The following is a 14,456-nucleotide window of genomic DNA, read 5'->3' as shown; positions in this document are numbered from 1 at the left end:
CCTACTCTCCAGGCAATTGGGTAGCTAGGGATCCATTTTAGATCTAAGGTGTGTCTGTACTGTGTATGACTCCCTGCTTGTTTATGTGCAACCAGGCTGTCAAAAGCAGCATCTGTGTACGCTGCCTCCTTTATTTCATGTAACAAACCAACCGTTCTTTCTTTCCTGGTGCGTGAACTCCTTTCTTAGGCACAAGGTCATGAGTAAAAACACCCATTAGTAAGGAATGCGCATTTTGACTCCAGCAAAAGATCCTAAATCTCTAGGGTGTGTACATAGGGAACATGTGGGTGGTGGACACACAGGATGTGGATCCAGACATACACCTTGTGAACAGTAGCCAGCGACAGCCCTATATTCTGTATTAGCTCTACAGAGGCTCCCCTCCCAGGGCAGCCCAATTCTGGTGGCAGGGCAGAATGGTAATGAAGCATGGGGAAGAAGGATTGATTTCTCCTTCCCTGTGTGCCAGGGTCATGATCCTGTGCTGCCTCCCCGCAGCTGAAACACAACATTTATACGAAAGCTAAACACCCAATCACATTCCTGCAATTAATGTTACACTTATTTCGGCCCTTTGTGTTGACTTCTTACAGCTGAAGTGTCATCCTAAGCATGCGCTTGAATGGGGCTCTCTCCCAAGTAAGAGCACATCAGATTGACGGCTAATGTCAGCTGAGCCCAGTTTATAAACACCCAGATGGTAGCTATTAGATATGATCCCAGCAGAAAGGGAAGGGAAAGCAATGTGGTGTGTGTGTGTGTGTGTGTGTGTGTGTGTGTGTGAGAGAGAGAGAGAGAGAGAGAGAGAGAGAGAGAGAGAGATGAACTCAGTCCCTCTAAAAAGCAAAGCAAAACGTAAATAAATGCAACCGCACTCACCTGCCATTTGGAGAATCCAAGCTCTTTTCCTTGTGTAATGCCTCCAGTTTGTCCAGGCTGTGCATGAGCCCTGCTTTCTCATGCATTGGTTTCGTGCTGCAGAAAAAGAAAGGAAGGGAGACACAGAATAATACAAGTTGTATCCCAAGCGAAAAAGCAGCCATTAGGTGGTGATCGTAGCACATAACACAGGACACAGCCAAGCCACTATCCCGTCTAGCTCATAAGTGTCTAGGCAGACGGATGGCAGCTGTCCAGAGTTTCCGGCGGGGGCGGGGTCTTCCCCAGACCCACCTGGGAACGGAGGCCTGGGACACATTCTGCATGCCAAGCAGATGCATGACCACTAGGGCCTAGATCCCTAGATCTTAACAGAGAGCAAGGTTACAAAATGCCCCGGCTGGAAGCCCATGTTCTGTTCAGCGACACAAAACCTGCCAAGAGTTACTAAGTGTGCAGTGTACACACACACCTGCAATTCTCACATGCAATCCAGACACTCAGTTCCAGGGATCGTTTGCTGTTGGGACCTGGAGGTACCCCAAGAGTTAACACAGGCAAAAGAGATAAATCAGAAGGGAAATCTATTCTATCCAAGGTGAATTCACTCGCTGTTTCAAAGGGGAATTGGCATATTTAACAAAAAACAAAACCTAAACAAAATCAATAAATAGCACACTAATACTAGGCTGAGTTTAAGTCATTACAAGCGTTGTTCTTGAAGCATACCTGGGAGATTAAGATAATAATAATAATAATAATAATTTTTATTTATACCCCGCCCTCCCCAGCCAAGGCCGGGCTTAGAGCGGCTTACAAGCAATAATAAAAACAAGTTGAATGATTACAACTTAAAAACAAAATTAAAATACAATATTAAAATATTGAAACATTAAAATATTAAAATGTAGCCTCATCGCAGGAGGAGAAGGAAAAGAAAAAAGAAAGGGAGGGAGGGAATCAAATTGACTCCATGCCAAAGGCCAGGCAGAACAACTCTGTCTTACAGGCCCTGCGGAAAGAAATCAGATCCTGCAGGGCCCTGGTCTCATGAGGCAGAGCGTTCCACCAGGCCGGAGCCAGAGTTGAAAAGGCCCTGGCTGTGGCTGAAGCTAATCTAACTTCCTTAGGGCCTGGGACCGCTAGGGTGTTGCTATTTATGGACCTTGGGGCTCTCTGTGGGGCATACCAGGAGAGGCGGTCCCATAGGTACGAGGGTCCTAGGCCGTGAAGGGCTTTAAAGGTCAAAAGCAGCACCTTAAATCTGACCCTGTACTCCACCGGGAGCCAGTGCAGCTGGAAAAGCACTGGGTGAATATGCTCCCATGGCAGAAACCCCGTTAGAAGCCTCGCTGCAGCATTCTGCACCCGCTGAATGTGGTCAGGGAAGCAGGGGGAGAGATGTTGGCTGAATGAGGTGAAGGAATATAGGAATAGGGGAAGCTGCCTTATACAGTGGTACCTCTGGATGCGAATGGGATCTGTTCCGGAGCCCCATTTGCACCCTGAAGCGAACGTAAGGTGCGACTGCGCTTCACGTTTTGCCGCTTCTGCGCATGCGCATGACGTCATTTTAAGCATCTGCGCATGTGTGAGCGGCGAAACCCGGAAGTAACGCGCTCCGTTACTTCTGGGTCGCCGCGGAGCGCAACCCAAAAATATTTAAGCTGAAGCGTATTCATCCCGAGGTATGACTGTACCAAGTCACATCATTGCTCCATCTAGTTCAGTATTGTATACACTGACTGGCAGCATCTCTCCAGGGTTTCAGGCAAGAGTCTCTTCCAACCTGGAGATTGTCGGGGATTGGACCTGAGACCTTCTGCATGCAAGGCAGATGGTCTGTCCCTCAGCTACAGGGGATAAGGGTCTTCCTGTTGCCTAGGAAAGAAAGATACTTGTCTGGGGAGAGGGAATCTCCCTCACCTCACCTCTCCCCCCCCCCCCGCCACACACACAGGCCACCTGTAGACACACCTCCACCTTACACAAGCAAATGGGAGTTGCCTCATGTACCTAAAAATGTACCAGCCACTAAGGCAAAGACTTGTTTGGAAAGAGTGCAAAACCCTACAGGCACACCGAGAGTCCGGTGTCAGCTGCAACAGCTGCGTTAACTACAACCCCGCCTGATATCCGATATTCCCTCAATAACTATACCAAGGATCTGTGCAACTTGAGATTTGTGGCACAAAACTTTGGCATAGGTATGGGAATGTGATTGTGGCTAACAGTTCTGGATGCAGCCCCCTGGCGGGCCACACGGTTATACCACTTCAAAAGTCATGGCTTAGCCCCAAAGAATCCTGGGCAGTGTAGTTAAAGGTGCTGAGAGTTATTAGGAGACCCCTATCCATCCACCCCCCATAAGGGACACCGGGTGGCACTGTGGGTTAAACCACAGTGCCTAGGGCTTGCCGATCAGAAGGTTGGCGGTTCGGATCCCCACGACGGGGTGAACTCCCGTTGCTCAGTCCCTGCTCCTGCCAACCCAGCAGTTCGAAAGCACGTCAAAGTGCAAGTAGATAAATAGGTACTGCTCCAGCGGAAAGGTAAACGGTGTTTCTGTGCGCTGCTCTGGTTTGCCAGAAGCGGCTTAGTCATGCTGGCCACATGACCCGGAAGCTATACGCCGGCTCCCTTGGCCAATAAAGCAAGATGAGCGCCACAACCCCAGAGTTGACTGGACCTAATGGTCAGGGGTCCCTTTACCTTTATCCACCTCCCTGCAACAGAACTAGAATTCCCAGGCTGGGAATCCCTCTTCCCTGGGCACTCTGGGAAATGTAGCTCTGTGAGGGGAATAGGGGGTCGCCTATCAACTTTTAGCAAACCACGGTTCCCAGGATTCATTGAGGGACGTCATGACTGCCCAAGTGGAATAATATTGTTTTGTAATGTTTGGTGTGGATGTGGTCACGCCACGCTTTGTTGCAAACCAGGGCTGGCAGCTCGAAAAGGCCCTGAGATCTTGAAACAAGAAGAAATTCCGTCGAAAGAAGAATGGCAGACGAAATTAATGGACTATGCAGAATTGGACAAAATGACAGGAAGGATTTGACATCTGCGGGACCAGAGATTTACAGATGATTGGAAGAAGTATGTGAATTATTTGAAGAGCAACTGTAATCAACAAATTACGCTAGTAGGACTACAAGAAGTTTTGTAAGGAGAAATATACAAAGTGTTACAAAGTAGAAAAAGATAGAGATATTGGTTATGAGTTTGAAATGTAATAGGGAAGATAAGAAATGCATACTGAGAGATTAGACTGGAAAATTTTCAGACAGGATCGATGGAAGTCAAAAATTTGAATAAGATGTAAAAGTATGTTTAATTACTGCTGAAAATGATATGTTAAAAAAAAAACTAATAGAAAATTATATATATATATATATATATAAAAGAAAGAAAAGGCCCTAAGATCTTGAAACCACACCACACTGATCAGGTATAGAGAGAGGTGAGAGAGCCACTGGGCTTTGGAGATTTATCCTGTTACACAGCTGCTTAAGTCCTGGAGTAACAGTGCTGCCGCCACCGCCTGTATCTCTTTATCTCTCTCGCAATAGCCTGGATTATCAGTTAACCAGGTCAGCAAGAGGCTTTTGGAAAACCCAAAGCAAACAGCAGTTGGGCCAAAAGGTTATCCCACTGGAGAGACTGGCAAAGCTGCCTTGAAAGAGCTGCAACTCACGCTCTGCAAGAGGGGAAGGAATCGCCCAAAATAGACAAACCATTCAAGATAAGAGAGGCTGAACGGTGAAGAGGGCACCAGAAAACCAAACAGCGAGGCCCAGCCTGCAGTAGGAGCCAGGCATGGTGCCAGGGAGAGCTGTCAAAGAGCTTTTGTCTTGTGTTTGAGACCCAGGAAAAACTTCCACGGAGCAAAAGGGGGAGATAGGAAGGTGGACTCTATTGCCCATGGTCCATGACGAGCAGAGTCAGACAGAGACTCCTGAAGGTGGTTCCCACTTCCTTATCTGCCCCCAACTCAGCTTTGTTCCAAAAATCAGAAAACTTTAAAAATATGTACAGTATATGGGGAACCTTTTCCAGTTCAGGGGCCACATCCCATCTAGGCCATGGGTAGGCAAACTAAGGCCCGGGGGCCAGATCCGGCCCAATCGCCTTCTAAATCCGGCCCGCAGATGGTCCAGGAATCAGCGTGTTTTTACATGAGTAGAATGTGTGCTTTTATTTAAAATGCATCTCTGGGTTATTTGTGGGGCATAGGAATTCATTCATTCCCCCCCCCCCAAATATAGTCTGGCCCCCCACAACGTCTGAGGGACAGTGGACCGGCCCCCTGCTGAAAACATTTGCTGACCCCTGGTCTAGGCTCTCTGTCGGCCCCTATCGGCATTCCTGCTGCACATTCTGTACCAAGTGAAGTTTCTGAACCATCTTCAGAAAAGCACAAGTCTGAGCAGGTTTTTCATTTGCCTCACCACTTTCCCCAAGAAAATCTGCTCTTTGTTGCTGATTCAGAGCAAACGTCAATCCATAAAAACCTGATTCAGAGGTAAGATCAGGTTTCCCTGGGGGAAAGTGGCAGGATAAGCAGAAGAATGGATCAGGCTTCCTTCCTCAAGAGAGGACGTGGATGGCGCTGTGGGTTAAACCACAGAGCCTGGGACTTGCCGATCAGAAGGTCGGCGGTTCGAATCCCCACGACAGAGTGAGCTCCCGTTGCTCGGTCCCTGCTCCTGCCAACCTAGCAGTTCAAAAGCACGTCAAAGTGCAAGTAGATAAATAAGTACTGCTCCGGCGGGAAGGTAAACGGCGTTTCCATGCGCTGCTCTGGTTCGCCAGAAGCAGCTTAGTCATGCTGGCCACATGACCCGGAAGCTGTACGCCAGCTCCCTCAGCCAATAAAGCGAGATGAGCACCGCAACCCCAGAGTCGGCCACGACTGGACCTAATGGTCAGGGGTCCCTTTACCTTTACACCTTTAAGAGAGGGCTGTAGCTGGTAAGCTAGTGAAGCTGGTAAAAAGTCTTCCTGGCCACTCCATCCAAGTGCCTCTCCATCAAGAGCAGCGAATCCAGGAGCACTGACTTCCAGGCTGCACACCTGACTCTTCATCTCCATCTAAGACAGGTTGCAAACTACAAGTCACCTCAAACATGACCTGCAGTCAATAAACCAGCAATCCCTTTCCCTTTTGGTGTGTGCAGCACCTCTGAGGACACAACCCACCTACAGTGGATCTTGGTTCTCAAACACCTTGGTACTCAAACGCCTTGGTTCCCAAACGCCGAAAACCCGGAAGTAAGTGTTCTGGTTTTCAACCATGTTTCGGAAGCTGAACATCCGATGCAGCTGTCGGCTATTGTTTCCAGGGCGCCTGCACCAATCAGTGCCTTGGTTTTTGAACATTTTGGAAGTAAAACAGACTTCTGGAACAGATTAAGTTTGGCGCTTTTGTTTTTGTTATTTATTTTGCGTTTTTGTTTTTGAGGCTTTTTTGGTTGATTTGTTTTTGTGACTGTGTGGAACCCAGCTCTGCTATTGATTGATTGATTGATTGATTGATTGACTGATTGTGTGACTGCGGAAATGCATAACCCCCCCCCCCCAATCCAAACAATGACTATCATCAGTGCAGGTAAGAAAAAAAATATTTTTAATTTTTATCACCTACAATACTGCCTTATTTATTTTATAGTACAGTACATTGATTATTGCTTTCATTTTATGGATCAATGGTCTTGTTAAATAGTAAAACTCATGTTAAGTTGCTGTTTTAGGGGTTGTTTTTAAAAGTCTGGAACGGATTAATCCGTTTTGCATTACTTTCTATGGGAAAGCACGTCTTGGTTTTGGAACGCTTTGGTTTTGGAATGGCCTTCCAGAACAGATTACCGGTAAGTTTGAGAACCAAGGTACCACTGTACTTGGATTGTTAAATTCTTACACACTAAACAGGTTTTCATCAACGGAAGTAGAGGACCTATTTCTTTCCCCAAGTCTACCTTTTATCTGCAACCAGTGAGGCAGTGCAAATACAGGAGTTAGGTTATAAACAGATTTAAGATAAGAGATAAAGGTTTTAAAAGGTGCAAACTTCTGCCCTTGCTTCCGCTTTTCCGCTTCCTGGGTAATCAGTACTCCATCACCTTGCAACATTTGGAAATCAAATTCTGGATTTCCCAGGGTTTTAGTTTTTTCATCTCCCCCCACTGCCTTTCCAATTTTGGAATGAAAAATCACGCGGCTAACCCAGCACGATGCAAAGATGGCCATAAAGGAGTCAAACAAAAGGAAGGAGCAGGTATAAACTAGAACAAGGTTATAAACTAGAACAAAGGAGAGTCAGGTAAAGTTAACGGAGCTCAGAATAAAAGCCTGCTGGAAAAGAAAACTCTTTTCACTTGGCAGTAGGATAAGATCAGAGAGGGAGACACACAGGTGTCCTGTGGCAGGGGGTTCCAAAGGCCAGGAACCACACAAACTCACACACACTCATTGCAGCTGGTGGCAGAACCCACAGGAAGGTTTCCACAGATGACATCACTGACAAGGTAGGATTATAAAGGCATTTAGGGGATAGAAGTTTTTAACGTTTGATGTTATATTATGTTTTTGTGTGTGTTGGAAGCTGTCCAGAGTGGCTGGGGCAACCCAATCAGATGGGTGGGGTATAAATATTATTATTATTATTATTATTATTATTATTATTATTATTATTATGGGACGCGGGTGGCGCTGTGGGTAAAACCTCAGCGCCTAGGACTTGCCGATCGCATGGTCGGCGGTTCGAATCCCCGTGGCGGGGTGCGCTCCCGTCGTTCGGTCCCAGCGCCTGCCAACCTAGCAGTTCGAAAGCACCCCCGGGTGCAAGTAGATAAATAGGGACCGCTTACTAGCAGGAAGGTAAACGACATTCCGTGTGCTGCGCTGGCTCGCCAGATGCAGCTTGTCACGCTGGCCACGTGACCCGGAAGTGTCTGCGGACAGCGCTGGCTCCCGGCCTCTAGAGTGAGATGAGCGCACAACCCTAGAGTCTGTCAAGACTGGCCCGTACGGGCAGGGGTACCTTTACCTTATTATTATTATTATTATTATTATTATTATTATTTGGCATGCCGAACAAGAAGTGCCCTTCCCCACCCCACCCCCATCAAAAGCTTAGCTGCTGCTTTTTGTTCTGGCTGATGCTTCTGGGTTCTGGGTTCCAAAGGCAGCCCCATGCAAAGCACACCACAGCAAGCTTTAAAACTTGTTTATTTTAAATAAAGAGTGCGGATTTTACACACATACACACCCCAGCATGCCAGAGCATATCAGAGGTCTGAGGGATTTTCCGCTGACGCAAATAGGATATCGTTTCACAGAAGCGGGGCACTGATTTCTGTGTTAACACAGAAAAGATTATGTAGGCCCTGGTCCCAAAACACCGCTTTTCGTTTCTTTTTCATTCATATTGAGCCATCGGTGTGCATGGCACTTTAAATCCCCAGTTCCATTTTCTCCCCTCTCCTCTTGTGATATCCCTTGTGTTGAATTTCAGACTATAAGCACCTAGAGAGGCACAGACCTATGTTCTTACAATCCCCAAAGTCCAAAAGGACAAATCTCTACCTCAAGTAGTTTGCAATCTGGGGCAGAGTGCTCCAACATGAAGGGCCACATGCGGCCCCTCAAGGCCTTTTCTGGCAGCCCTAGGCAACTTTTGATGCCCCCCCCCAAATTTGGCGCTGGGTTTGGCAAGCAGGACTGAGGGCTCTGACAGGGTCCTAGAGTCCTCCTGTCTCCTTCCCAAAGCCTCCTTCGTACTTTCCCAATTTTTGGAAGGAGGCGGGACAGCTCTAGGACTCTGCCAGAGCCTCGCTTTGTGAAGGCAGAAGGAGGGCTGGGGTGGGGGCTTCAATTTTTTGTCCCCCCCCAATGTACAAGGCAGTGTGCGGCCCACGGGTTCCATGCCAAAGTACAGTGGTACCTCTGGTTAAGAACTTAATTTGTTCCAGAGGTCCGTTCTTAACCTGAAACCGTTCTTAACCTGAGGTCCCACTTTAGCCAATGGGGACTAAATCGCCACCGCGCAATTTCTGTTCTCATCCTGAAGCAAACTTCTTAACCTGAGCTACCATATTTTTCTCTCTGTAAGACGCACTTTTCCCCTCCTGAAAAGTAAGGGGAAATGTGTATGTGTCTTATGGAGCGAATACAGGCTGCAAGGCTATCCCAGAAGCCAGAACAGCGAGAGGGAGTGCTGCGCAGTGTATTCGAAGTGTACCTGCTGGTCCAAAAAGGCTGGTGACTGCACCCCCCCCCCCGGTGCAGACCAACAGTCTGAATAAAGCAAGCTTAGTCACAAGTAGAATTAGAGTGTAGATCAGGCATAGGCAAACTCGACCCTCCATATCTTTTTTGGGACTACAACTCCCATCATCCCTAGCTAACAGGACCAGTGGTCAGGGATAATGGGAGTTGTAGTCCCAAAACATCTGGAGGGCCGAGTTTGTCTATGCCTGGTGAAGATGCTTAGGAGAAGCTTGGAGGAAGCATGCCATCACACAACCAATCCCAAATACCTGGGCTATACAGCATCAAACTGCTGGATTTCAACCCGTCCTGCAGCTCACAAGGCAGAAGAGGAGCCTTTCTCCCTCTCAAAAAACAAAGAAAGAGCAAAAACTGGTAATCCAAGGGCTGACTAATATGATCCCCATAGCATGGGAAGCTGCTTCCAGTTGGTTCCCACGCAATGCTTCAGGGTAGGAAGATGCTGCATGGGTCAAACTGTTGGACCCTAGAAAATTACTGCCCCTATTTTGCTTCTGAGGGGGAGAGTTTAAGGGGCGCCTTCTTTAACATCTCAAGAAGCTAAGAGACCTGAGCGGCTGCAAATTCACCTCTAGCGCATGCATGCGCTTGAACTGCAAGTCACTGTCCCTGCCATTCCAAGCTGCTCTGGGTGTTAACAATTCATAGGGGCAATTGTGGTAGATTCTAGTATATCTTTAACCCAAGAAATACACACACCTTTATTTATTCCTTTTATTTTATAGGAAAATTATGGTTTGCTAGTACATCTTTAACCCAACCAATAGACACACCTTTCTTTTGTCCTTGATCAGAACTGGGCTGCAAGGCTCTTCCGACGGCTACTCAGCAAGTCCCATTCAGTTCAATGGCGTTTGCTCCTAGCTATGTAGATATAGGACTGCAAGTTGATCCTTTGTAAAGTTTTAGTTATTTATTTATTAAAAAATGTACTCAGGTGAGTGTAAATGAAAAGCGGTTGATGGTGATTTTGAGCAGAAGAGGTGGGGGGGAGTGGGGGGTTGCAGAGCAGCATAGCTGTCAACGTTTCCCTTTTTTAAAGGAAATTCCCTTATTCCGAATAGGATTCCTCACAAGAAAACGGAAAAGTTGACAACTATGAGGAGCAGGGGAGGTGTCAACCTTTGCCTTGCTGGCTGTTTCTCTGTTCAAAAACTCCCTCCACCCACCGACCCCTGAAGCTCCAGAATCACATTTACAACTATAAATACATATATTTGCATTTTGAATTGAGTAAGAACCAGTGAGGAAATACTTCCACTTCTCCTTCAGAGATACAAGATAAGTAGTTCATCTGCTTGGTCATTACTATACCCTACAGATGGGGGGGTCTCAGCCCCAGGGGCCAAAAGTTCCCCCTAACCTCCCTATTTCCCCAGGCCAGTATTTTCACCTGGCTAGAATGTCTCTCGTGATACTTCTTGCTTGGCTGGACTGAAGACCGAGAGGGGCCATGTGTGTGTCTGTGCAGAAACTAGCCTATATTCAACAAAGCTAAAATTCACTCTCATTATTCTGCCAACTTTGCTCTTTGGCCCCACGCGCCACTGGCTTGCGGCCCTCAGAAAGTTGCTCAGGAAGGAACGCGGTCAGTGTGCTGGCAGTGTGCCCCGGTGCCGTTATGCACAACCATGAGGAACTTTGAGCTGGTCCATGGGCTGTCTAGGTTCAAAATTATTCCCTTTCATGTCTGCACTCATGCGAACATGCATGCACACACAGACAGGCAGAACGGTGATCATAGAGCAAGGATTTGGGGGGGGCAGAAATCCACCCCACCCACTCCAACTCAGGAGAATGAGCAGCGAGGCTCTAAACGCAGCAGCAGCAGCAGGACTGAGCTGACCCCATTCTGAAGTGAAGAAATAAATTTTGCCATCTAACAGGGCAGCCCCCAAAACTACAATTACCACAGAGCCTAGGACTTGCCGATCAGAAGGTCGGCGGTTCAAATCCCCGCGATGGGGTGAGCTCCTGTTGCTCAGTCCCAGCTCCTGCCAACCTAGAAGTTTGAAAACACGTCAAAGTGCAAGTAGATAAATAGGTACTGCTCCGGCGGGAAGGTAAACGGCGTTTCCGTGCGCTGCTCTGGTTCGCCAGAAACGGCTTAGTCCTGCTGGCCACATGACCCAGAAGCTGTACGCCGGCTCCCTCGGCCAGTAAAGTGAGATGAGCGCCGCAACCCCAGAGTCGGCCACGACTGGACCTAATGGTCAGGGGTCCCTTTACCTTACCTACACACACCCCAGTTAGTAGATGGAGATAGTAAATGTTGCTGAATATGCATGATCAGATCACGAACTAAATAATTCTATTAAATATTTATTTTTAAAGCAAGAAACCTGCTATGGCCGATTGACTAATACATATTGCTTCAGAGGAAACCAGCTCAGTTTAATCACTTTTACAGCTGCATCTCACCAGTATGCAAATTACTGGGGTTCTAGCAGGTCAGTTCTCAATCCCCAAATATGAAATGAATGAGGTAGGAACTGCTAGAAAGGGGAAGAGGCTTGCAGTGCAGTCCTATACAGGTCAACTCGGAAGGACACCTTGATGAGTTCAATGGAATCTACTCCCAAGTAAGTAGGCTGAGGATTGCAGCTTTAACCCGTGGAATAAAGGTCAGGATTAGGAGCACTGGAAACAAGACATAAGAAATCACAAAGTCAGTGCCCTTATTAGGTGCTTTGACTACTAATTTTAATTTTATTTATATTTTGTTTGTTTTCATTTGAAACACTTATAAACCACTTAATTTTTTAAAAGAATCTAAACGAAGTTCCAAAGTGCAATAAAATAAAACTATTCCCAGTTGTGGAACAAACATTACTAGTGCAAATTTTGCTGATTGAAGCCATCACGTAGGAACATATGGGGCAAGGCAATCCTTTAAGTAAACTTAAAGGCTTTTATTTACCAATAATAAAACATTTATAGTCCAATGCCTGTCCTGGTAACAAAATGGCAGCCAGCACAGATGTTTGAGCAGAGGTGCAATATGCCGACAGGACCTCACTCAGGTCAGCAACCGTTTTGCAGAATTCTGTACTAACTACCATTTCCACAGAATCCACAGAAGTGCATTTCAGTAAGTCAGTCTTGAAGTTCCCAACATTTGCACTGCTGGGCCAAAATCTCCCAGGTGGCCTGACTAGCCAAAGCCGCCAAAAGAAAAGAAGGCAGGGAACAGGAAGGGGCAGAGGCCGGCAAAGCTATTTTAAGTATTTTCAGGTACAAAGCATGTGAGCGGACTGACGCAACCACAGATCCTTAGGTGCTATCTAAGCAATAATAAAAATAGATTAAAAACCTCTAGGGACTGCGGCCAGCTCTTCTATTGATTTACTTCCAGCCGCTGCTGAAAACCATGGCTCCTATTGTCCGGGGGGAGTGAGCAACAATACACAGCAGCAGTACTGTTCTCTGAACGTGGCACATGGGGGCACTTAGGGGGCGCCCCAACTGATCTCAGAGTTTGCAACAGGGCATAGTGGAGGAGGCAGCCCTTAAGGGGGAAAGGAGACGCAGCATGGCACCGTTGCTAAAGGGTAGTTTTGCACAGACTTATAACAGATCTCTTAGGGACGCGGGTGGCGCTGTGGGTTAAACCACAGAGCCTAGGACTAGCTGATCAGAAGGTCAGCGGTTCAAATCCCCGCGACGGGTGAGCTCCCATTGCTCGGTCCCAGCTCCTGCCCACCTAGCAGTTCGAAAGCACATCAAAGTGCAAGTAGATAAATAGGTACTGCTCCGACGGGAAGGTAAACAGCATTTCCGCGCGCTGCTCTGGTTCGCCAGAAGCAGCTTAGTCATGCTGGCCACGTGACCCGGAAGCTGTACGCCGGCTCCCTCAGCCCATAAAGCGAGATGAGCGCCGCAACCCCAGAGCTGGTCACGACTGGACCTAATGGTCAGGGGTCCCTTTACCTTTATGACAGATCTCTTAGCCTAACCTACTTTGCAGGGTTGTGGTGGGGCTAGAACAGCACTCTCTGCACACCTTGGACGAGATGCAGGAAATAAATAAGGCATGCTGATAACACGAAGGTTGCAGGTTCGATCCCCGTAAGGGACAGCTGCATATTCCTGCCTTGCAGGGGTTGGACTAGATCGGGGTCAACAAACTTTTTCAGCAGGGGGCCGGTCCACTGTGCCTCAGACCTTGTAGGGGGCCGGGCTATATTTTGTGGGGGGGGATGAACGAGTTCCTATGCCCCACAAATAACCCAGAGATGCATTTTAAATAAAAGCACACATTCTACTCATGTAAAAACACGCTGATTGCCAAACCGTCCGTGGGCCAGATTTAGAAGGCGATTGGGCCGGATCTGGCCCCCGGGCCTTAGTTTGCCTACCCATGGACTATGATCCACAGCGTCCCTTTCAACTCTATGATTTTATGAGATATATTGGGCTTTTATGAGATATATTGAGCTTCATATATCCACCTTGCTATTGGGATAGGGGTGTAGCTTTGCATGCAGAACGACCCAGCTTCAGTCCCTGGCAGCTGCCCGTCAGTGTAGACAATACTCAGAGAGATGGAGCCGTGGTCTGCCTCAGTCCAAGACAGCTCTCCCACATTCCTATGTTGCTGAGACATTGGAAGCTGCTTTATAGCAGGTCAGACAATGTGCCCACCTAGCCCAGTGTTGTCTGCTCTGGCTGGCAGCCGCTCTCCAAGTTCCTGGGCAGAGAACGGTCCTTCCCATCACCTGCTCCCTGGTTATCTTAACTGGAGATACCTGGGATTAGAACTGGGGGCTCCTCCAAGCAGAACACGCACTCTGCCACTAAGCTGAAAGAAAGATAAAATCCTGCAAGGCAGCAGCAAAAAGCCATAATGAAGTTTGTAGCTGCTGAAAAGCTTGCCCCGTATAACCTCCTTGAATTGTCCTCATATGATACATTCATCCCAATACTTCTTTTCTTATCACCTTCTCTTTCTCTCTCTCGCTTTCTCTTTTTGTCGAACTTCAAACTAGGTCAAGTACATAGAAGGGAGTGAGGGAATGTTTTAGCCAAGATTACTATATATTCTTTCAGCAGGTTAATACTGAACCAGAGATTCCATTCTGGAGGAGAAATGATGGACCGCGCGCACACACACACACACACACACACACACACACATCTAGACTAATCACAGATTGACTTTCATCCTGTGAATTTAATTAACCAGTAAGTGTCTTGTCATATGAATTAGCACTTTGTCTAATAAACAAAGGAAGACAGTGAAATGTGGCATAGAGGTGAGGTAGAGAGACTGATTTAGGTAT

The 14,456-nt window shown here is 47.3% G+C and overlaps 1 protein-coding gene across 7 annotated transcripts in view; it reads right to left on the bottom strand.

The window, feature by feature from the left end:
• Positions 1-14,456, bottom strand: part of GRAMD2A (GRAM domain containing 2A) — a gene marked incomplete at its 3' end in the record, with an annotated part of 70,033 nt that overhangs the window by 25,977 nt on the left and 29,600 nt on the right. For all 7 annotated transcript variants that reach the window (XM_083475923.1, XM_083475920.1, XM_083475919.1 and 4 more), the window contains one exon: positions 883-978. In XM_083475923.1, coding sequence (XP_083332049.1) covers positions 883-968 — 86 coding nt within the window. In that variant the 5' untranslated portion in view covers positions 969-978. The remainder of the gene's footprint in view (positions 1-882; positions 979-14,456) is intronic.

This window comes from Podarcis liolepis (assembly GCF_965112155.1).
Source record: "Podarcis liolepis genome assembly, chromosome: 14".
Taxonomy (NCBI): Eukaryota; Metazoa; Chordata; class Lepidosauria; order Squamata; family Lacertidae; genus Podarcis; species Podarcis liolepis.
This window is presented reverse-complemented; position numbering and strand designations above follow the sequence as displayed.